The sequence below is a fragment of the Lagopus leucura genome, unplaced genomic scaffold, assembly GCF_019238085.1.
Source record: "Lagopus leucura isolate 7727_CA_CO unplaced genomic scaffold, USGS_WTPT01 Super-Scaffold_100002, whole genome shotgun sequence".
NCBI lineage: Eukaryota > Metazoa > Chordata > Aves > Galliformes > Phasianidae > Lagopus > Lagopus leucura.
The window spans coordinates 29,194,321-29,216,950 of record NW_024962263.1 but is presented as its reverse complement, the minus strand read 5'-3'; the positions used below and the strand labels follow the sequence as shown (position 1 = coordinate 29,216,950).

Here is a 22,630-nt window from a genome sequence, read left to right as displayed (position 1 = left end):
TGTCCTGGCAGTACCTCCATCCCTGCCCCCTGCAGCTGCTTCAGACTCAGCTCATTAGGAAAATCTGACTGCCTTTCCTATTACAGAATAGCAACTTGAAAGATTTTAAATAAAATATATTCATAGAATCATAGAATTGTTCAGGTTGGAAAAGACCTTAAAAATCATTGAGTCCAACCACAACCCCACTCTTGCTTTAATTATCCTTTGGATATTATTATTCAGATTATTATTGTGCATAAATATTAATATTCATATTTTTAATATTCAAAGAATATTTTTTTTTAAGTTGAAATGCAAATAAATATATTGCCTGGTACTTCACTGTCTTATTTGGTGTAGCTGTAGTCTAAAAATAACCTCTAGAGTAGATATCATAGAACCAGAGAATCATACAATCATCTAGGTTGGAAAAGACCTTCAAGATCACCAAGTACAACCATAAGCCTGACCTACTGGCTCCCGTCACTAAACCATGTCCCTTAGTGTCATGGCCACATATCTTCTAAATACCTCCAGGAGCAGGGACTTCATCACCTCCCTGGGCAGCCCTGTCCAATGACTGATCTCTTTCTCTGTGAAGAGATCCTTCCTGATGTCCAATATAAGCCTCCTGTGGTGCAACTTGAGGCTGCTAGGAACTTGGACAGGAGAATAATAAAATACCCAGAATTATACATGAATCAATCTGTCTAGTTCTTAGAAATGTTTTTATTAAATATTTTTAACTTCTGAATGAGATATAATAGTGGTGGCTTTGTGCAACACAGTGGCATGTAAAGTAAAAACAATTTAACGTGCAATAGAAGTCAGTATAAATTACCCTTCAGATTGGTCACCCAACCAGAATGTTTAGACAGGGAAGAGTCACTTAAAGCTTGCCAAGCGCAGTGCATCCCCAGACAGAGTCCTCCAAGCCAGTTTCAAACAAACTGGCTTCAAAACCAGAAGCAGGAGAAATTATTTGGCCTGTTTTGCAAATGTGGCTCCCAGGATCCAAGCTATCACTTCTTCACTGTACCTTGCATTCCTAAGTAAGCAAGCGCTTACGTAGAAACAACACGTAGTTATCCTTTTATGGCAATAAATTTGATTCTGAATTCTTTAAAGAAAATCTTTTGGCTTTCTTAGCAAGGCATTCTTCCACATTTTTACATGCTTTTATGCTGAATTCTTTAAGTTGCCATTAACAGACGTCTCAGATATTGAGCTTATAAGGCCTGTACGATCACTTCTCTTCTGACAGCAATTTCTGATGGCTTTGTAGATGGCAAAGACAGGGATGATCAAACTAGGCACACCAGCGATGATTACAATAATAACATAGACCCAGCCAGGATATCCAATCTTCTGTGGTTTTGGGAACTCTTCCTGAAAGAATAAAGCAAGTTATATGAAGTGAGAGGAGCAAATACCTGAAAATATGTGCATTCAGTATTTTAACAGAAGAGAAACAGTACTGCAGCAGCAGTTAGCCACAAGGGCACATGGATTTGCTGATTCAAGAGCAGTTTCCAGTTTCATAAGGCCAGAGAAGAGAAAAACAGATAAGCAAGGAGGAGATGAAGTCCTGCAGAAAATGATGAACCCCTCATCTTTGTTTTTATTCTGTTGTCCTGGTACCACATACAGCCTATTGTTCTTCAAGAGGAAGAAAGGAAAAGTAGGTGATTTAGTGCTGTAATTTAAATGATGCAAGTATATTTAGAAGACGAAAGAAGAAATCCGGTTAGGAGAATATTAATTTCTTCAGTCGGTGATGAGTAACCAGCACCGTTGCTGTTCTGTGCTTTTAGATGGACACAGTAACCAATACAAAATGCTTTCACAGACATGGTCTTTTGTCAACACAGAAAATTCATGATGTTTCCAGCTCTTCTATGCTTCCTACCGTGCAACAGACATCTGTTGAAGTGGTCCTGTTGAGGCCCCACTCAAAATTGGATTAATGGTTGAGGGTTTTGTTCACTTCAGTAAAGCTGAATTTAGGACTTATTTTTTTAAGTGCTACTCTTTTATTATTAATTTTGTATTTTAACTTTTTTTTTTTTTTTAATCTGAAACCTATTTGAGATGAAAGATGAATATAACTGACTATGACTCTTACATTGAAGAAGGAGATACCAAGTAATTCTAAATAAATATTTTGGTTTTTTATACTTACATATTCAGGATTCCAAACACTGTAGAGCAGTTCTTCATTGACTTTCACCACAAAATAAAATAAGAAGATAACTAACATAATGAGAGGACTGATAACTCTCCAGGTTACCTGCCAGAATATATTGGGCTTGTGTCCAATCATGAACTCAATATCCTTGTTAAACCTAGGAGCAAGAACAGGAACTTCAGGACAATAAAAATACGTAAGGATCAAAAGCAGGCCCAGAAGCAGGAGAGTTCAAGTGACACTCAACCGTGCTTCCCCATACTTTGCTGATGTCTGTGTGAGTGGAGGACTGACATTGACACCCAAGATGGACCCACACAGCCTGAATCTGGGGAGAGATTACTGTAATTATAAGTTTCTAATTCATACTTCCCGAAAGTAAGGTAGGAAAATTATTTTTGGAAAGGTACTTTCTTCAAGAGTTCTGTGAAGCATATATGAAATAGTTTCAGAATAAGAGGTAGTGTAGGTGGAGTTTCAGGTAGTTGTTTCAGGGTTGGGTTTTTTTGTAAGCATCTCAGAGCTGCATCGATTAAAAGGAAAGACACAGTATTCCAAAGAAGCAAGTTGGAATAATTTTTAAAATTACATTCTGTGGATAATGCTTGCTTAATTTGGATTTCTATCAGTTTTCTTGGTTTGAGTAGTATTTCATCTTCATACTTGCTCATTAAGGGCACCTAGAAATATGTCATTCAGGTTAAGCACTGAGCACACAGTAGAAAATGGAACAAATATGTTCTCCCAAGAAGAATCCATCCCTGTATTGCAGATATTGTGAGCACAATCCTGAACCCTGTTTATGACCCCCACACATAATGCAGTGCTATGTGCACACACTATTAAATAAAAACTAGTTTGGCAGTTTGAGGCCTCTATTATTCCTTTATCTTCCCTAGCTAGGCACACATGGTCCCCTGCAGCCACACACGAAAGCCAAATTAGCCAACAAAACTAAAGAAGCTTGGTTGGGATCTAATCAGCATTCCTGAATAGAATTTTCAGATCCAGATTTGGATCCACTTCCTTCCTTTCCCTGAATGAATGTCCTCTGTCCCTCTGCGGAGAGTGCTCTGTCTTGCCTGCCAAGCTCTGAGGGATGCAGATGGAGCATTCTACACAGCTCCTGCCAAGGCAGGACCGCATCTTGTGGAAGACTCAGGGCTTTGGAGGCCGGAGAGCCCACCAGTGTGTGTGGAACATGGTGATGAGGAGCTGAGACAGGGAGCTAATTTATCTAAGCAGACTCTCACCTCCTCACGCAGCATTAAAGTCTCAGTGTGGGAACAGGGGCCAGAGGTCCTTTGCCCATCGCTAGGAGCAGCACAGCTTGGGCTGATACAGATTTGAGCAAGAACCTATGAGTGACTGAAGGCTTTACACTTTTTTTTTAATGTATTTATTTCTTATGTATTAATTATGAATGGGCAGATGGAGAAGTTGAACTTTCTAAGTCTCTAAAAAGTTGCTAGGATAATTACTTGCTGCTGGAATTGATAAGGTCTTGAGTCTAACAGGAACATATCTCGGTAGCCTTGGATTAGAATCCTGTTGTAAAGCAGTATCTGTAATCTGCATGGCGATGCCTGCTTTGGGCAGTAACATCTGGCATTTGCTTTAAACAATCCTGGAATATACCTGTGTTCTAAGCTTTTAGCTCAGTGCCAGCGTGCTTATGCTTTGCTTCTGCTAATGAAATATTTTATGCAGTTCTTCTGATAAAGGTTTACTGTAAATGATATTTACAACATTAAGGAGTTACAGTGGCATTTATGCACTCTAGGGCACTTGGTAATGCTTGATATTCCCTTCTAGCATTTTAGGAACGTATTTATTTTAGCTGATTGTTACAGAGGATTATCTGTCACCAGTGCATTAATGAAAGAGTCTATATCTTTCATATACAAACAAAAATCCTCACCAAATCCCTAACAAAGCATCATTTCTTCTTGTTGAGAATTTTTTTAGAAACCTAAATCATACAAGCCACCCTAAACTACAGTTGCATAATTCCAGTGACTTCTATAACAGAAATGATGTGCACTGTGTTACAGCAGGACTGCAGCTATACAACTACTCAATATATACACTACTGGCTAGTGATGTTTAACTTGTGTTTCATACCTGTCTACTCCATAAATGTAGACAACTGCAAACATCTCACAGAAGGCAATTATTAGCAAAGGAATGGAGCCAGCAAAACTGTCGAATAGAGCAAGCCAGTAATTGCCAGACCTCAGGACAAAAATGAAAGCTATCAAGTAAGACCCTGCGCAGATGATACCTGTGAAAAACAATACAAAACAGCAGTACATTTAGACACAAAACCAAAAGTAACCAAAGAATCAACAAAAAACTAGTGAAACTAGTGGTGGGCTTCTGGGTTCCTTGTGGGTGCTGAGGAGTTGCTTGTATCAGAACATTGTGGCCATGTCCAGGTGAGCAGGGCAGCCACTGCTGCTGAGGAACTACATCACCTTCTGGAAGGCTTCCAGAGGAAAAGTGCCTGCTAGGCAACTGAGAACAAGACTGGTAGAGAACTGAGACACATCCCCTTGAATAGAAGCAGGGCATTTTCTGGGTATCTGACACAAAGTGCTCAAGCTCAGAATACCTTCTATTCCAGAAGATTCCTCACATGGCACTGCTATGGGCTTTATGACTCAAGGACTAAGGGAAGGCCCTTTGTTTCCATTTTTGGGCAGTACTTGATTTTAGACTGAATAAAGCCTCACTGAAACTTTTCTGCATATATATATATGTGTATGCTTATCGATATATATACATATATATATACCCCAAATTTTTTATCAGTTTTAGGAGAAACTTGCCCATAAATCTGTTTGGGTAGCACTGCATTTTTTAGCATATCAGTTGCTAATTGAGGGGGGTGGAGATCACTTGTCTCTGATAAAGCACTTACCTGTAATGAGTTCCTTAGGCCATTTAGAGGGTACGACTTTGAGATCTTGTAAAGGTACAAGCACACCTTCTACATTTCCAAACATAGATGACAAACCCAGGCAGAAGAGCATGATGAAGAAGAGGATGGACCACAGAGGTGAGACAGGCATCTTGGTGATAGCTTCAGTGAAGACAATAAAGGCTAAGCCAGTTCCTTCAACTCCCTGTGTAAGATTTCAGAAGCTTCAAAAATTAGCTTCACTAACATCACAAATGTACATCTGTATTCACTGGAGTTGGTGTATGCTACAGCATGCAACAATAATTATACTTTCTTTTTTTTTTCACAAAGATCTCCAAATGCAGCCATGTATTCACTGTAATTATAATACAAGTCCTGTTTCATGGAACCAAAAAACAAAAAGCTGTATGATTTCATTTCCAATGCAGAGAAGCTGTGGTGCCCCATCCCTGGAGGCGCTCAAGGTCAGGTTGGATGGGGCCCTGGGCAGCTGAAATGGTGGGGGGCAGCCCTGCCCGTGGCAGTGGTTGAACTTTGAGGTCCCTTTCAGCCCAAACCATTCTGTGATTCTATAATTCCAAGTTAGCCTTGATTACCTGTTTATCCTAGCATAGTTCTGCCATCCATAAAGCACTACTACTAAGTGAGACTGTGGTGGAAAGTGGTAGCAGTGATGAACTGTTCATCAAAGGATGATATAAGCCAAAAGAAGCTTTTATGACCATTGGGAAAGCTGTTTGTACATCACATGTGCCAGAAGCTGCCACCATAGCTGCAGCCAGTAGCTGTATAGAAATGTCAAAACAGCAGCAAGCAGCTACACCAGGCCATATTTGAAAGGACTTTTCAGAGGAGTTGAACTGCTTTTAAAATGCCTTTCTCTTCAAAAGCAAAACAATATTCTTTGGAATAAACAGAAGTAAACATTTCGCCCAAGAGCATTCCAAGCAAACCACAGTGAGTAGAAATATAATTAAAGAAAAAAAAAATGCAATACCAAAAAAACTCACCCACACTCATAATGAAAAATGCTAATTGAATAAAAGTAAAAATGTTACTACAGTTTTTGCAATATAAGTGGTATCGGTATGAGATATAGTGTAAAACTTACCTCACTTAATAAACTTTTCAGATCACAGGTTTCAAAATTAAGGCTTGCAAAAGTGACAGGATCAGTCATGTTGCACAGCTGCTGCATTTGCTCAAAGTTATCTTGGGTTACATTGCCCTCTGGCAAATCAAATGCATTTATCAAGGTAAGAATATTTCTGTAAAAGTGAGATACAGGTATTTTGAAAGTGCTTATTTGTAACACCCTCAGAATTCATTTTCATCCTTGAGTTATTAAGAGCACAATGTCTTTCATAAAGAAGTTTCAAAGGAATCAAAGCTTTTGCTGCTCGGGATCAGATTAGGAAATTGGGGAGTCCAGTGGTTTCACACAAGTGAAATTCTTCCTTTCTTTTTCCCACATGAGCCCAGTGATGTCTTTCAGGACCCAGATCACAGCTGAAGGGATCAGACACTTCGGAGATCCCTACAACAGCTGGCTGCTCCTCTTTGCACTGCAAATGGATGTGCTTAGCCGTTTAGCCTGGGAAGCTCTTGGGGTTGTGTCAGGTGCTTGCAGTTACACATCATGGACTTTCCCAGCTGGGTATGGCAGAGCTAACTGGTACCTGTGACACCTGGCAGCCCATCTGAGAAAGGAGACTCAGTTTCTCCATTGAAATTAGGTACCTCTGTGACAAGCAGAGTAAATGTGGAACTGACTAAGGTTATATTGCATCTATGCCATGCACTGGCTCAGCTGACAGAGATAATTCTGAATTCTGCAATTTTTAGCAAAGTTGCTGCACAATTTTTCTGTGTTTGATAAAGATTAAATGAAGTAAAATGGGAAGATTAGTTACTCTAGCTCTGGGTAATTGTGTAGCATGCAGAGTCACTAGCAGTAATTAAGTGCCTACACTGTAGTCCAGATGTGGCCATTTCTCAGCATTATTTCATTTCACTCTAAAACTGTAGGTATTATAGTGTGTTCTGATGAAAAAAATGTGTCATGAACTGAATCTGCCTTGATGTTTGCAGATATTCACATTAACTGCAGTTATATCTCAGGTGTTTCAGGGAAAAAAGCCACCACCATTCAAATACAGAATGACCTCCCCTGTTACTTTTGGAAACGCTGAGGAATAATGTAAAATGTGATTGCTTATACAACATCTATGTAGGAAATGAAGTAGCTCATACAATTATCACTCCCTGTGAGGTTCTTTTGTTTTTTTGGGGGGTAGCGGGTGGTCCAAAAGCACGTGTTTGTGAGCTGTAATTACTCAGAAATGATAGAGGCGTTATGGTCATGCTAAGAGAAGTGCTTCAGCCAAACAAACATCTGGATACTCTGCTTTTTCAATAACTTACGTGTTGAAACAGTCATCATATCTTTCTGTGGCTCTGAATCCAATGATGGAGTATATGACAGTCGCTGCATAGATGGATGTGAAACCATTGATCACAGAGATAATCACAGCATCTTTCTCACAGTTATTGCTGCAATTCAGAGAGAAGAGACAGTGGATTTCAAATGCATCCCCAAAACTGGCTACCAAGACGAACAGAAAAGTAGTTTACAGATGCTTTTGTACATCAGTATGGGCTCTAAGGTTACTGTAATGCAGCTGCTAAAGATAGATTTAGTGAATTCAAACTCAGTGCCTTAAGCAAACTAATAGCTATGCTTTTCTTTTTTCTTTTTTTTTCCCCCTCAAATAACCCTGTGCATAAGGAATAATTGCCTCTGTTTTTTTCTAACTTCCATGGCAAGTGGAACAGGAGGAGCAAAAAAGTATGTCTCCTCCTCTTTGTGCCTCACATGCATGTATGCATGCACATATTGTAGGATGCAGGTAGAGTATTCTGCTGCAGGGTGAAAGATGTGGGTGTGAAATCAGCCAAGAGGAAAAAGCAAACAAAAGCTTCCAGTAAACTGTAGTATGGTGAAGATACAGTAGCCAACAGTATTTTGGAAGAGTTTTGTTTGACCGTTGGATGCAAGATGGCTCAAAATGTCTCCAAACTTTGGAAATACTATGGGAATGGTAGGCTGAGAAAGTGGGAGAGGTAATTTATTCTGCTGAGAAAGCTAAATTGCCTTGTAAAGACTTTTCTGCTGCAGACATTTCTCCTCTTGTCTGTGCTGAGATGGAAAATCCACATAGCCAGGAAGAGACTTTCATCTGAGAGGATAGGTAAAGAATCAATATGAAATTAGTTAATGGTTTTATTAGAAGGCTATAAAACTCTGGTTATTGTATTTCTCTTGGACAAGGCAGGGCTATTGGGATTAATCTGATGTTGTCATATTTAATTTTATGATCACCTTCGAGAGGCGACGAAAGCCAGCAAAGACTTGTGATCTTTCCTGATTCATAGCACTGCAAGAAGGTATGTAAGTGGTTGAGGGCACTGGGTTGAAGTTCTCTGCCATTTCTGCTGTCATTTTTTTCACTGTATCGTGAGACAGGCTTATATAATGTATTTCTTTCTTTCAGAGAAGGTGAGATGCTCAGGCTCCTCCTCGACACAAATGCAACCAAACCAGTTGCATTTGTGCCTCACATGCATGTATGCATGCACATATTATTGTAGGACACAAGTAGAGTATTCTGCTGCAAGGTGAAAGATTTGGGTTTGAAATCAGCCAAGAGGAAAAAGCAAACAAAAGCTTGCACTAAACTGTGGTAATTTGGAGATATTTGTCAGTAATATTGGGCTCAGAGAATGCCATGAAGTTTGCCTTTCAAAAAGACAATGATGAAAGGATGGCAGGCACTAAGAAGCATTGATGGCTGCTCCAATATTTTGGGAGGCAGAATGCAGCACTACATCATAATTTGCTGGTTGGGTTAGTCCCTGGGTGAAGAGTGTTTGTACTCCATCTCTTTCTTGGCCCCATCTCATGCACAAAGGAAGCGACTGAATCTGAATTTAAAAATTCCTAAATACCTCTTCTAATCCCTTATCAAAAGATTACAGCTGTCATCTGTGAATTGCTTTGAAATGCATGTAACATTAGCTGTGTGAAAAGGAATAGCAAAGCCATGCTCCCGCCTTGTGGCACGTAGCCAGTCCCTGCTTTCTAACATGACCCACACTGTTGTTCTTTAGGAAGTCAGCCAGCCCTTGGACCTGGAATCTTTGGCTCCTGAGAGCAGGATCAGAAAGACAAGTTGTGCCTTACCTGGTAGACAGGATGGTGTCCCAGTCTCATGATTACTGCATAACAGTAGGGCCAAAGTGGATAGGCTTCTTTTGAAAGAATTAAATAGTCATGTAAAAAATGGCTTTTGCCTGAATACTTACTGAACAGGGTTGTAACTGGAGAATGAAATGAGGCCTCCAAAGGCCAGGGAGAAAGAGTAAAACACCTGTGCACCCGCATCCAGCCATGTCACTGGGTTAGCCAGCTCAGTAACCTGGGGCATCAGACATACAGTCTATGTAACATTTCTAGTTAGGCTGAGTATGAGGAATTTAAAACAACAAGAATGTCAGACATGCAGTGCTTACATTTTTGAAGAGTGTAAAAATTGTCTGTTCTTTCATCATACTTACTTTTTTTTTCTTTTTTTCCCCTCAAATGCAAGCCTATCTGCAGGTTTTCTACAAGTATTTTGAAAACTGATAAACAATTGACTTTCTAGTAAATAGCTGACAGTTGCCATGCCCATTTCAGAAAGGTCATTATTTTGCATTAGCAGTGACCACTCAGAGGTCTGCTCATCAAACATGAAAATCTTTTCAAATTTTGTTTAAAATCTGTTGCACAGTTAAACCATCCTAGTAGTTCTTTTGTACAGCTATCCCAATTAGATGGTTTTCCTCCCAGCTATGTGATTTGTGCCTTCAATCTAGACTCACCCTTAACTAGAATGCCAGGCATCCCTGGAAAAGAAAGCAAGCTCCCTTGAAAGAGCTCCCTTGCATATCTGCAATGATCCTTCCATTTTTTATAACAGGTTTTGATGGAGGAGATGGGGAGAGAGTATACATGTGTCTGTGTATGTTTTACATCTGATTCACCTGTCGGAATCAAGGCTTTTAAGATGCCTGAGGGTCAGCCAGAAAGGCACGACCAGAGGAGATTCGTTTTCACTCAGTTGTTAATTACAGAGAGAACTCCATCGTGGTTTCGATACGGCATGGACTAAGCAGTGACTTACGTTTGGAGTGAAGAGAAACACGATTCCATTGACTGATCCTTTCAGTGTCAAGCCACGGATTAGAAAAATGGTAAGCACAAGGTATGGAAGAGTCGATGTTATATACACGGCCTGCACAAGGAGTATGTAAATAAAACACTTAGAATGAAGCACTTAGCTGAGGGCGTCTCAGAATAATGTTTACTTGCACAGATGATATCAAGGACTGGCACACACCCAGGTAAATTTGTACAGATATGTTTTGAAGAAAATGGTCAGCAAAAGGCAAGTGCCTCAATCCTGCAAACGTTAACGTTAAGGTGGTGATACTTAAAGACTCTTATTCTAGAGTCTCTATGGACAAGGAAGCTGAGCTGCTCAAGCCAATGTCCACATCAATAAAATCAGGTTAAATCAGATCAATTTCCATCTCATTCAGCTTTCTCCTTCAAAAAACGTACCCTATGATGACACCTGAAATTTTAGACATGCATTCAGTCAAGAAACAGGCAGTTTCTACACTGTGTTCAGATCCGTGTGAATAAGGTCTCACAACAGCATAATGAAAGTCATCTGTTTCATATAAAACAAAATAGAGTACCTTTCCTGTTGTTTCAATGCCTCTGATTGTGCACACATACAGTATGCCCCATGCGCATGTTAAGCATAACAGAAGCCACCACTGTATAGTGCCTGAATCTTCAATAGAAGTGGAGGTGTTTAATGTTTCTCTGTACCAGAAATAATCCACGGGAGAGCTCTTGGCACATTCTTCTATGTAATCTGTAACCACAAAATTACGGTCATTCTGCAGGTTAAATAATAAATACCGGTGTTCAAAACTGTACTATGTAAAGTCAACTAATTTGTTGTTGAAAGATTTCATTGCTAAACAGACCTTAAAATTTTCATTGCTAAACAGATTTTAAATTTTCAAAAAGAGTATTATTTAACAGGGGTACAGTTGTCATTGTTATTTCTTAGTCATTCTTCATGTCTTGTCATTGTTATTAGTTAAAGTGAGAGGATTGATCCATGGCTAATTCAACCATTCTTTGAAGCTCTTTCAAAGATTCTTCCTTCTATATGCTTTTTGTTTCTTCCTACAAATGCAATTAGAATCCTCTTGTGCCAAGGAAAATAAGTAGAGGACTTATGAGAATACATGCATGTATATTGAATGGATTATTTTTTTATGCAGAAGAAAAGTAGCTAGGATGACCTTTATAATGGCTGTGCACTTTTCACGCTTCATCTCAAAGAACACCAAAACCAACCAAAAAAAAAAAACAAGCCAAAGAACTGCTTTGGGCTTTCAATGTACACTCTGCTGTGTCTTGCCTGGTAAAGTCTGGGCACCTGCCTACAGCCTCCTGCAGCCTGAGGGCTCTTCACCTCCCACCAGTCAGCAGTACTTCATCCTTCTGCCTTGTAGGGCATCATTTATGGACTTGTCAGCTCAAGTTGGAGTCCAGGAGTTGAACTCCATGATCCTTATGCATCCCTTTGAACTTGGGATATTCTATGATCCTATGATTCTAAGCTGGACTTCCAGCTGCCTGCAAGACGCTGAGCCGTGCAATGCTCTGCCATGCCCTGACCTTGCATGATGCTGGAGAAGAGGAGTGCAGCCCTAAAGAGCCGCTCACTGATCCATGGGAACAACCTGCTCCATTGCTCCATGCAATCTTGTGCAGGGCTGGTTGTGAACAACAAAGTTGCTCACATGTCATGAGACAATGATATTTAATGTAGATCATGCATATGTTTTCTTCTTCATTTCTTTTTCTTTTCAATGAGCTATGAAAGGGCTTTTGGTAAAGAAATGGGAGAGCACAAACAGGGACTGAAATTGATTTTTGCATTGTGTACGTGAAACCTGCTGTCTTGGCATCTCTCACTGGTATAGACAAAACCTTTATATTTCCTCCCACATTTTTATCAGTGATTTACATTTCTGTTCAGGTGAGAAGCTCAAAGCTGACTACAATATGTAGACACTGTTTCATAACTTACAGATTGCTTTGAAACTCTCAGCACTATTTTAAATCAGTACGGAGAACAAATTATCCATTTTACTCCTGGTTACAGATTGAAGATTCAAAATATAATTAGCTTTTTTTTTTCTTCTTTTTTTGTAAATCCAAATTATTAATGAGATTACTTTGCCATTTCACAGTATCTCTGCTACTTAATATTAGCATTGATAACTGCTGTAAGAAACATGGAAGTGCTATTCAGCAGTATTTCAATCAGGCTGGCATATGTGAGTTACGAAGGGCCACATTTAAATCTGGAAAATGTTAATGCTTATGCTAAACTTGCACTTTATGGATATTCTGAATGTAAATACATCTGTCAAAATCTTTCCAGTGACTTCAGCTTCAAAGTCTCATGTAAAGCATCCATGCTGGCCTCAAAGATTAAATATCGATCTTTATATAGTGTGCATTTTTACAGAACACAAATATTAAAATAGCCCAATATTCCTGACAGTATTGGCCTGTCTTACTGTTGTCTTACAGAAAAAGCCCTCATTAGTCTGGTTGCTGCAGACAAATAAATGTGCTATGAGGCAAAATGCAACATTTCATAGAACATACCTGTTCTGTTATCAGTGAGAGGACAGGTACTCCAAGGCAGGGGCTCTTGGAAGGAGTTGAAGAAATACCACATTACCCAGGCAATGATAGTATTGTAATATAAACTCACCAGGAAAGATACACACATTGCTGCTATGCCTGAAAAACAACAGAAGTTAGGAGCCAAGTTTATGGGCAGATTAACTCCCACCAGTGAGGACAGTTCCTATTCACAGTTTTGCCTTTTGATATCTAGGAAATCTGAGAAGCTAAGTATATGTACAGATCAACTGAATTTTTCCTAAATGTGACCCAGATTGTCTTTCTCCTCCAGTGTCACCACAGAGGTAGGTAGAGGTGTGTGAACTAATCTTATTTTTATGGAATGTTCAGCTGCCAGAAGGCAAAGCCTGTGAAAAGCTGTAGGAATCAAGTTAGTATCTCTCCTTCTCCATTTGCTCCCCAGTAACCTGTGGTGACTTCTCTGTGAGAGAGTAAATGCTAATGATTAGGTCCTGAGAGCAATTAGGTTCTGAAGAATTTAGAAAAATTCCACATGCAATATCTTTTGTAATTGATTAACAGACACAGTTGTTGCATCGGTGATCTTAACTGTCTGTATCCCTTTCAAGTGTGTGACGATCACAGAATCACAGAGTGTCATGGTCCAGGTTGGAAAGTTCCTCTGGCGACCGTTTGATCCAACCAGAATATGGCACACTACAAGAAAAGTCTGAAGCTTTGTTCTTAGTTCTAGTGCTTTATTATGTGGCTTTTTATATTCTCATCAGACTTACCAACACCTTTCAGGGTAGGGTGAATGGAACTCCAAACTGCCACACTGCCTTTCCTTAGCCTTTGACCAATGGCAAACTCAAGATGAAGCAGGGGGATACCCTCCAGAATCAACAAAATCAGGAAAGGGATCATAAAGGCTCCTGTAATGGACAAGAAAAAAAAAAAGCTTCCTGTCACTGACATACAACAGTAAAGCACAAACTTCAGTTCTTCTGGGTTTTCGAACAGTGAGTTGTGGAAACCCTTCTCTAATTTATCTACAATGCCTTTGAATAATGTCCAAGCAGGAAACCTCACTGTGTGTGTGATTCCAGATGGGAATTGTTATTCTTCCCAAGTGGCAAACACACACCTAAATTATTCACTTCCAAGGTTAAACTCTGAAGGAGCCACCTTTGGATTGGCAATGAAGGTAAGACTATTACTTTCCTGGAATGACTTTCATTTTTTTCTGTAAAAGTTTTATAACCGTGAATCATCCAAATTATAAGTAGTTGTTGTTGAATGAGCTAAGAACGATTAGGCAGGAGCATGGAGCAAGGTGCCAGCCCCAATAAGGTTGTCTCCATAAAATGGCCAATAACTCTTCCTGAAAACTGTATAAAACAAGTGTTATGCTTTAGTAGGAGAGATCTGAAGTTCAGAGTTTAATCCTTGTTCATTTTTTTTCTTAATAAAGTGCTCCGCAGACATGGAGATAACATAAAACACCACACTGGAATACCAAAGTGCAGAGGCAAATGCTTGAAAACTGTGTCTTAATAGAGTTATAGCTAAATGTCATTACAAACTATCATCAGCTTCCAATCACAGATGGTAAATAATACAGGAACATGAACAAAAAAAATGCATAACGCCATATGAACTGCTCATGTTTGGGTACCTGTTGACTTTTTCCTTATGTATGCAATGAAAACTGTATAGAAAGTCATGGAGAAAATTTGAAGAATGGGAACTACGGTTTTTAATCCAAGGCAGTTGAATATTTTTGGAAGATCTATAGTATATGTTCAGCTGCTTCACTGTATATCTTTATAATGGCATACATGGCAAATAATCTGTATTAAAATTTTCTATGGGCTTAACTGAAGTCTGCTAAAATCAACATTGCTGTTTCAAGTGGTCACTATTACAGTGAAATTAGCCAACTATGCTCCTTTTCTTTCTACTCTTATAGAATTCAAACAATTCTAGTTATTCACCTATCTTTGATTTACATTTTAAAGATTTGGTAAACACTGTTGATACTGACATTTAAATGCATAAAATGCTATTCAGAATGCTGAGCACTTTGAAAATGTGCATGCCACACCTCAGGTTGAATGATAACCACTGATGAACTAGAAAATATGTTTTTGTTGAATCAAGATTCAAAAAGTAACTGTACAGACACAGTTTTCCCAGACTTCTTTAGAGCGTTTCATTTAGCAACACAAAAACTTCTTCCTAAAAATCTAAAACTATTCAAAATCACTGTAGCTCATTTGATATCACTGCAAAAGCAGGACTGACAGACTGAAGAGGCCTCAAAAGAGAGCCAAAAAGAATAATTTGGGGAATGGTTTTTGCTAGTGAAAAAAATGAACTGATATTTGTAAGGAATTTTGCTAAAATTCCAGCTCTACTGACTCTTTCTCAGTTTCTTCTGTGTCACTCTGTTGATTTGGTAAATGCAGTACGTAGGCATTATCATGAAGGAGAACAGTATTCCATTTGTTTTCTTCCCCACTTTGCATGTCTGAGCTTCTTTTCCCTTTTCCAGGGACCAGGCAGTCCTTGCAAGATCAAGAGCCTTGCAGCTACAAGTTAGATCAAGGTGGCCCAGACTGTTACTCTCTCACTTTAGAGGAAAATCAGGACATTTGTAACACCAGAAAGGAATGGAGGATGGTGATCCAGCCTATACTTGGGGAAACTGAACTACTGCTACCCACTACTGCTAACAATGCAGAACAGTTAATTAGCTGTCCCATTTTGTCTTTATAGACTTGCTTAGGTGTGCTGGAACGTGATCTGATACACGCTTAAGGGCCCCTCTTAATCTGATAAGGCATGCAGTGCTTGCAGATTTGGCTCCGGAGAGTTTGTACTCAACTGATACTCCACCCTATTCCTGTAAGTAACTTCTCCCAACTGTTTCATTCTTGCTTTTACAGATAGTAGGACTTATGCAGTGTATGTGGTTAGTGTTCTCTCACCACTGTGATCCATCTTTGTACATCCTGCTGACTTCTTCTCTGCATGGGAGTGTCAGTGGGACAGCCTCACCACACACAACCTCTGCCCTTTCATAGAGATCAAGTTATTTATGTATGGAGATAAAAGCTGGTCATATTCTCCTATCTCACATCAGGTTGGCTCACACTTGCCCTCGTGTCCCACTCTGTCCCAGAGCTCTCCTGAGGGTAAGATGAGACAAGGACAATATGACTGTGTTTATACCAGCAATTTTAGTTCCAGAGTGTTCTCTCAGTTTTATACCAGAATCTCAAGACACTTTATAATAGTCTACAACTTGACCCTACAGAGTTTGTATGCCTGCTCCATCTTGATCTTGCTTTATTAGTTTCCATTTTGGCTGCTGGAGAGGCTTCTACCATACATCAATTTCACTTTTCTCTGCTAAAGACCTTCCTCAGCAATGGATCACAGAATCACAGAATGCCCTGATCTGGAAGAGATCTAGGAAATCATCAAGACCAGCTCCTGGCTCCACACAGGACAAAATGGGAGTTAATGCACAAATCTGAAAGTGTTGTCCAAGCACTCCTTGTGTTCCTGTAGTTTGGGGCTGTGCTAGCTACCCTGGGCAGCCTTTTCCATGCCCATTGTCCTCCAGGTGCAGAACCTTTCCCTAATCCCCACCCTGGCCGTCCCCTGACACATCTCTATCCCATTCCCTTGGGCCTTGTTGCTGTTTGCTAGAGAGCAGAGCTCACTGCTGCCCCTCCATTTCCCTCACAAGGGGCTGTAGACCACCATGAGTATCTGTATAATTACCTGATCCAAATACTCCTCATTTGCACTCCTTTTCACCTTTTGAATCTCAACTTACAAGAATGGACCAGCACATAGTTCTCCTAAGATGAATTTCCTAATAATCTCTGTTCTTAATCAGGCAACAGTGAGGTCTTTTAAGGACTTAGAAATTCTCACCATGGTCAAAGATCTTGTTGTATAAGGAAGTAAACAGCCTTTATAGTCGTTTTAACCTATGGCCACTTGTTTCTTATACTTATCAAGAAAAACAGTATATATTTTTGTAATTATCACCTTGGCTAGCAAAAGAGGGAAGATCAGGCCATCCTCTGAAGAATTAGAAGCATTTCCTTTAGAAATCATTCAAAGGTAGTATCAATTTTTCACTTTCAGATAGGAAGCAGGCTGATTTATATTCTGTCTTGGGCTTCATTTTTTCCATGGCTGAGCCATTCTTGCAAATCTTAACTGCAAAGTGCACCTCCACTCACCCAGCTCTAGCAGATTGGATAGACACTGAGCCTCACTTTCTGAGGTAATAAGATTCAGGAATAGCATTATCCATACACAAAGAACTCTCTCCGTGGACAGCATGTTGTACTGCTCCAAGTTTCTCAATATTAAGCCATCTTCTATGGTGAGAGGACATGCCACAAGTGCTCCATCAACTTCTAGTGGATTTCCTGAGGCCTCAGGATACATATGAGAGGTATTTTTATTAATGTGTTGTAAAAGAAGTATTTAAACATGGCATGCTCTTGAGAGAGCAAAGGGACTCCATGACCTTCTTTGCACATACACAGAAAGAAAAAGGATGCCTTTCATAGAGTTACCCAATAATAGTAATTAATACGCTATAAACGTATATAAATAATGAGCAATCTTTCCAGTCTGAAGACCTTCCAGCTGAGATATTGCATTCTGATCCTGCTTCAGTACTGTATTACAGAACATATCTATGCATCTGTAGAACTATTGCTTTTTTTTTTTTTTTCATAAGAAGTGCAATCTAAGATTTTCTAATGTAAAAAAAAAAAAAAAAAAAGGGCTTTCACAGAAAAGGGAACACAGATAAAATTTCAGGCTGAGATGTTTACATTATCATATCCTGAATGTTCAGCAGTAGTTAGAATACCGGTCCCAGCGAGGAAGCTACCCTGTATTGACTGCTGGTGTCATTGTCACCACTTCATTCAGTGTGTCACGCATGGAGATGAAAAAGTGGCAACGTTTACTAGAGACATACGTGAGCTGTAGACTTAGAGACTTATTTTTATTGATGGATTAAACATTAAATATACATCCTCTTTTTTATAATACTCATCAGGGATGAAACAAAAATGTTTAACAGTTGATTAAATGACATGTTGCTCAATAACGATTAAACAAAAGCTATGTGTAATGTCAGAGATAGCAATCAAATGAGAGGAAGTCTCGATCTCATTACACGAGTGAAAGCACTGGGGCAAACACTGCAGCTTTTACATCATGTGTGTATTGAAGTCCAGTTTCCCAGTGGTAATGATGTATTTACAGATTTTAAGACTCACATTACTTTTAAAAAGATGGAATATGCTCTATTGTACTTTTTTATTTTTACAGTAGAATATAGTTCATTTTTAAAAATATGAACTTATAATCTACAGCAACAAAAGCAAATTGTGTAAGCATCAGTTTCTTTTTCTGTGTTTGGATGTAGTTAAAATGTGACCACAGTTTTATGTGCAGGAAGAGGCAGCCCTCAAATAATTCTGTATTTAAATACAAACATTTGAAAATAAGAGTTGTCTATATAACATTGTCTTCCTATGTACCTCCAACAAAGGCAATTTTTCACAACCCCCTGAAAAAAAAATCCACCTTCAAAGAAATTCATTAAATGACAAGGATATATTTTGTAAATCCCTGTACGTCATTTGCATTTCATGAGGACTATCAAATGTGCAAATGCTGATTCACAAACGAGATGGACATCCAACTTAATCCTAAAGAATCCTTGCTTAAAATGTACACCCTTGCTAGCAGATCTCACTGGTGCTAAATGGCTCCAAACTGTAATCCATGTAACTTGTATTTTAAAGACAAAGAAGCTAAGATTGCAATTCTAGACACTTGGAAAGTATCTTCATGATGCAACTTACACAACCTTGAATCCACATGTACTTTATGGGATAATCTATGGTTCTGTGATGACTTAGGACTTGTTCTTATCCTCTGTCTCTTCTCTTCATGTTTCCCCTCACACACCACCTGCTGACAGTAAGGCACCAAGGCCTCAGCAGATCTGAGCAGCCTGCAGATGACACCAAACAAGATGTGTGACAGCCAACAGTTGCTGTTTCAGGTAGCAGGTTCTTGCCCTGCCCTTACTGCATTTGGGAGCTATCCCTGGGAAACAGGAATGGGAGCGCCTGAGGGGCCTGTGCTGCCCTTATTTAAACATTTAACCTTGTAAGGAGAAATCTTGGTACAGGCAGAGATATTCCTTTCTCCTCGTTTTTCATATTCCTCATATTTCAGCAGTGAAATGCTGAAAAATAGTAAAAACCATCTCAGGTGCTGGATTAGCCTGCTTCCAAGTCAACCTGCAAGGTTTTGTCTGGGTTAACTTGGAAAAAGCTGCAGAATGAGGGCTATGACTCTTCTTGTCCAACCTGTAACCTTTTTGTTACAAGAGCTGGCAATGCTGCAAGTGACCTTCACCTCACTCTGTATGCCCTAAACATCAGTCAATGTTTAAAAAAACTTAGTAATAAAAACATTTATGCTTGCAAGTCATCTGAATAATGTGTAGCCAGATGCCCCTGAGTTTGTATCAGTAACTCTTGACAAAGCCCTTCTTGATCCCTACTCCAACTAAGAAGATCAATTCTTAAACATCTATGTACATTTAATGAAAATTACTTCAAAATACGGATCTTTAAGACACAGATTTGCTCCTTTTTCCTTCAGGATCAAATACTCCCAACAAGCAAACACTTTACTCATATCTTGGAGTGCAATGCAGATGCCAACTTGATAGCAGGCTGAACAGACTTTCAGAAAACTGTTGAGAGCATGGCAAGCTCCTGGTGCTGAAGTATAGTTGTATGCATCATCCCCAACTTGACAGCTTGACTCAGCATGCAAGAGTTGCCCAAAATCTATCACTTGCTAGAGCAGTAGATGTGGGGAACACGTGCAAATGAGTTTCTCTGTCAACATACCTACATTTAGCTCATTTCAATTCAGCTTTTCATCTGAAATAAGTTACATATTGCTTCCCTTAAAGAAAAATCAGGTTTGAGACAAATCTACACGTGTAATACTGTTTCAAAGGGAAAGTAGACACAATGGGATATTAATGTTGTTGTATAATATTTAAGCAATGATCCAGCTTAAGGTAATTTTTAAGAACTAACAGCAAATCAGAGAATTTTAAAATATGGTCATTTAGTTCTAACTTGAACCCTAAGAAGTCACAGTAAATTAAATGGTAAACAATATATATTCAGAATTTGAATGACTTAATAACACTAACTTTAAAATAAAAATAATAAAAAAAAGTCAATTACTTTTGTGCTTTTACTGCTGATATCGTAAATCATTTGCACACTGACACTACAAGCAATTCACAGATCAGTCCAAGACCAGTGAAGACCCTATTATGAAAAGATCATTTAGGATCATGATTAGAATTTTAAACTGAGAAAACATACTGCCTACATGACAGTACAAAGCTGATTGCATCAATCATTTCTCAAAATAAAAACAGTCCCTTTTCTCTTGTCACCAACATGACTTAGTGGAAGTTTACAACCTGTGAAATAACCTCTCCATCAGACAGTCTTCTAGAGAAGACCATCACTGTCTCTATAGGAACTGACCTGTTCTAAACAAAGTATTCCACTATTTGTTTCCCAAAAGTGAATTTAAGCCTAGCTTACACACAGCATTAGTTAAGATAAATTAAAGGCATACCTCCTCCATGGCTCTGGCAGAGATACGGAAACCGCCACACGTTTCCTAAGCCAACACAAAATCCTACACATGTCAGCATGTACTGAGCCTTGTTGTCCCATTTAGGTCTGGAGTCTGCCTCTTCTTTCTCAAGGACCTCAAGTTCTGTGTGAGAAGGTATCCTGTCCTCCAGGCCAGGATTGGGTAGCTGTAACTTCACCATGTTTTAAATTTCCTTCCTGAAAAAGCTCCCACAGCAAGGAGTTTGTGAAACAGGCAGCTAGTTAGAAATCTGCACAAAAAGAGACCATCTATTTGCTGTCTTCAGCTATATGTAGTGAACCTTTGGCACTAAACTTGAAACTGCAGAGCTGTGGTAAAAAGAAGCGTCAGCAAATCATCCAATTGACCAAGTCAGCTCCAACACTTATTAATGCTTTATCTGCCAAGGTTTTATGGAACAGTCTGTTCATCTAGTATAAGGCATTGATTTCAGTTAATGTAATTCAGGAGATAATTTGGCTATAAACTGTAATCACTTATAAGGTCATTGCCACTCCCCTGTTTAAACTCACTTAAATACATATATAACCCCAACAGATATGAAGTAAAGTGATTCCACTGGCCTTGTAAGTCAGTGGAGGCTTCATAGTTTTGTTTATTTTTTTTATTGTGAATATAAACTTGTGAATCATCATTCCATTCACTTTCCCACAGAATATGCTAACTACTGAAGCATCTTCTTCTTTCTCTGCAAGAGGTATGCTGTTAAATGTTCAGACAGAAAGGATGGAGAACAAAAGGGATTATAAAATTTACAATTATAAGCATTATCTACTTACCCTTACAACTAGTTTAGAACATCTTGTAAATGGACAGGAATCAAAGGTCCCTTCACCTTTTCAATGGCCCTATGATGGTCAGAAGGAAAAGAGAAACACTGGCTAATGAATATCACAGATACCGCTTGGGTTCCTCATCCTCTCAGTACAATCATAACAACACAGCTCTGTTCTTCACTATTATCAGTAGGTAAGTAGTTGCTTCAGAAAATACATGCAATATCTAACATGGTTTATGTCGTGAGAATTTTGTCAGCTAAGACCTACAGGGTGATCAATATAAAGAACTAGAAGGGATCTTCTATGTCCAGTCCCTTCCAAAGCAAACAAATACACCCCCTTGCAACATGTCGATTAAAATTGATTTTAATCCCTGTTACTTAAAGACTGATCTAGAATTTCAGCATTCTTATGCCTGCTTTCTGCTTTAAAGAAGTGAACTTGTCTCTATTTCTTTTTTTGATAAAAAAACTAATTTCCAGTCATATTACATATGAGTCCAGCTCCTTTTCATTTGTACTTATGACAGCCATAGGTCAGCACAGAGCTGATTCCTGCATTTGAACATCCTCAGTTTTACTTTTGCTAGGCTATATATAGCAAGGTGATTAGTTTCTTATGTGCAAAAGGGTTCTCCATTGTATCTCAAATAGAGAAATCACAAAAAAAAATCTTCATTCTTGACATGAAAAAGTAAAACCATATACAGCAGCCCAGGATTTTTCCTGTGCCTTGTAATCAGACACAAGTATTTCCTTACCTTTACTTGAAATATCTCTATAATCTTCCTAGTGATATCATTTGCCTTTTTCATGACTTCGTCAGTTTTGCAGATTATCTGTCTCCTGATTACCATTGGATCAAAGCTTTTCTTCTCCTTATGTGGTTCCTAACCTGCAGCAGAATACCTTTTTCTAAGTTACCCAAATATATTTTGAATTTAGCCCACTTCATGCAACTCCAGTACACTGAGTTCTGCCTGAATGATACTCCACTTTTTCCAGTATTTTTGGTACTTCTGAGCTTGTGTCATGGACATTTCACTAACATGCTACTACTCTTGTCCTTGGTCATTAGTAGAAGAGTGACAAAAGGTCTGTTTCTCAGCTTGAGCAAATGCACCAGTAACGTTCCCCTAGGCCATCATTTCTGCTTTTGGCCATCATCAGATTTACTCCTTTCTTTATTCA

At 39.0% G+C, this 22,630-nt stretch overlaps 1 protein-coding gene across 1 annotated transcript; it reads right to left on the bottom strand.

Annotated features, from left to right (window-relative positions):
- Positions 1-695: 695 nt before the first annotated feature.
- On the bottom strand, positions 696-20,901 carry SLC6A19 (solute carrier family 6 member 19). The gene is made up of 12 exons (XM_042869353.1): positions 20,620-20,901; positions 13,680-13,820; positions 12,904-13,041; positions 10,902-11,083; positions 10,322-10,432; positions 9,462-9,574; positions 7,521-7,649; positions 6,208-6,364; positions 5,094-5,298; positions 4,295-4,454; positions 2,165-2,327; positions 696-1,371 (listed from the first exon to the last, which is right to left on the bottom strand). The coding sequence occupies exons 1-12, from the start codon at positions 20,819-20,821 to the stop codon at positions 1,162-1,164; spliced, it is 1,911 nt and encodes a 636-aa protein (XP_042725287.1). The 5' UTR covers positions 20,822-20,901; the 3' UTR covers positions 696-1,161.
- Between the last annotated feature and the right edge of the window lie 1,729 nt (positions 20,902-22,630).

Bases quoted from the DNA above. Each gene is read 5' to 3' on its own strand.
- SLC6A19 (XM_042869353.1), bottom strand. From the start codon at position 20,821: ATGGTGAAGTTACAGCTACCCAATCCTGGCCTGGAGGACAGGATACCT. The intron at 13,042-13,679 runs GTAAGTCTGATG...GTTGTTTTTCAG, and splicing joins CCCTACCCTGAAAGGTGTTG to GCATAGCAGCAATGTGTGTA. The intron at 10,433-10,901 runs GTACTCTATTTT...CTCCTTGTGCAG, and splicing joins GCATTGAAACAACAGGAAAG to GCCGTGTATATAACATCGAC.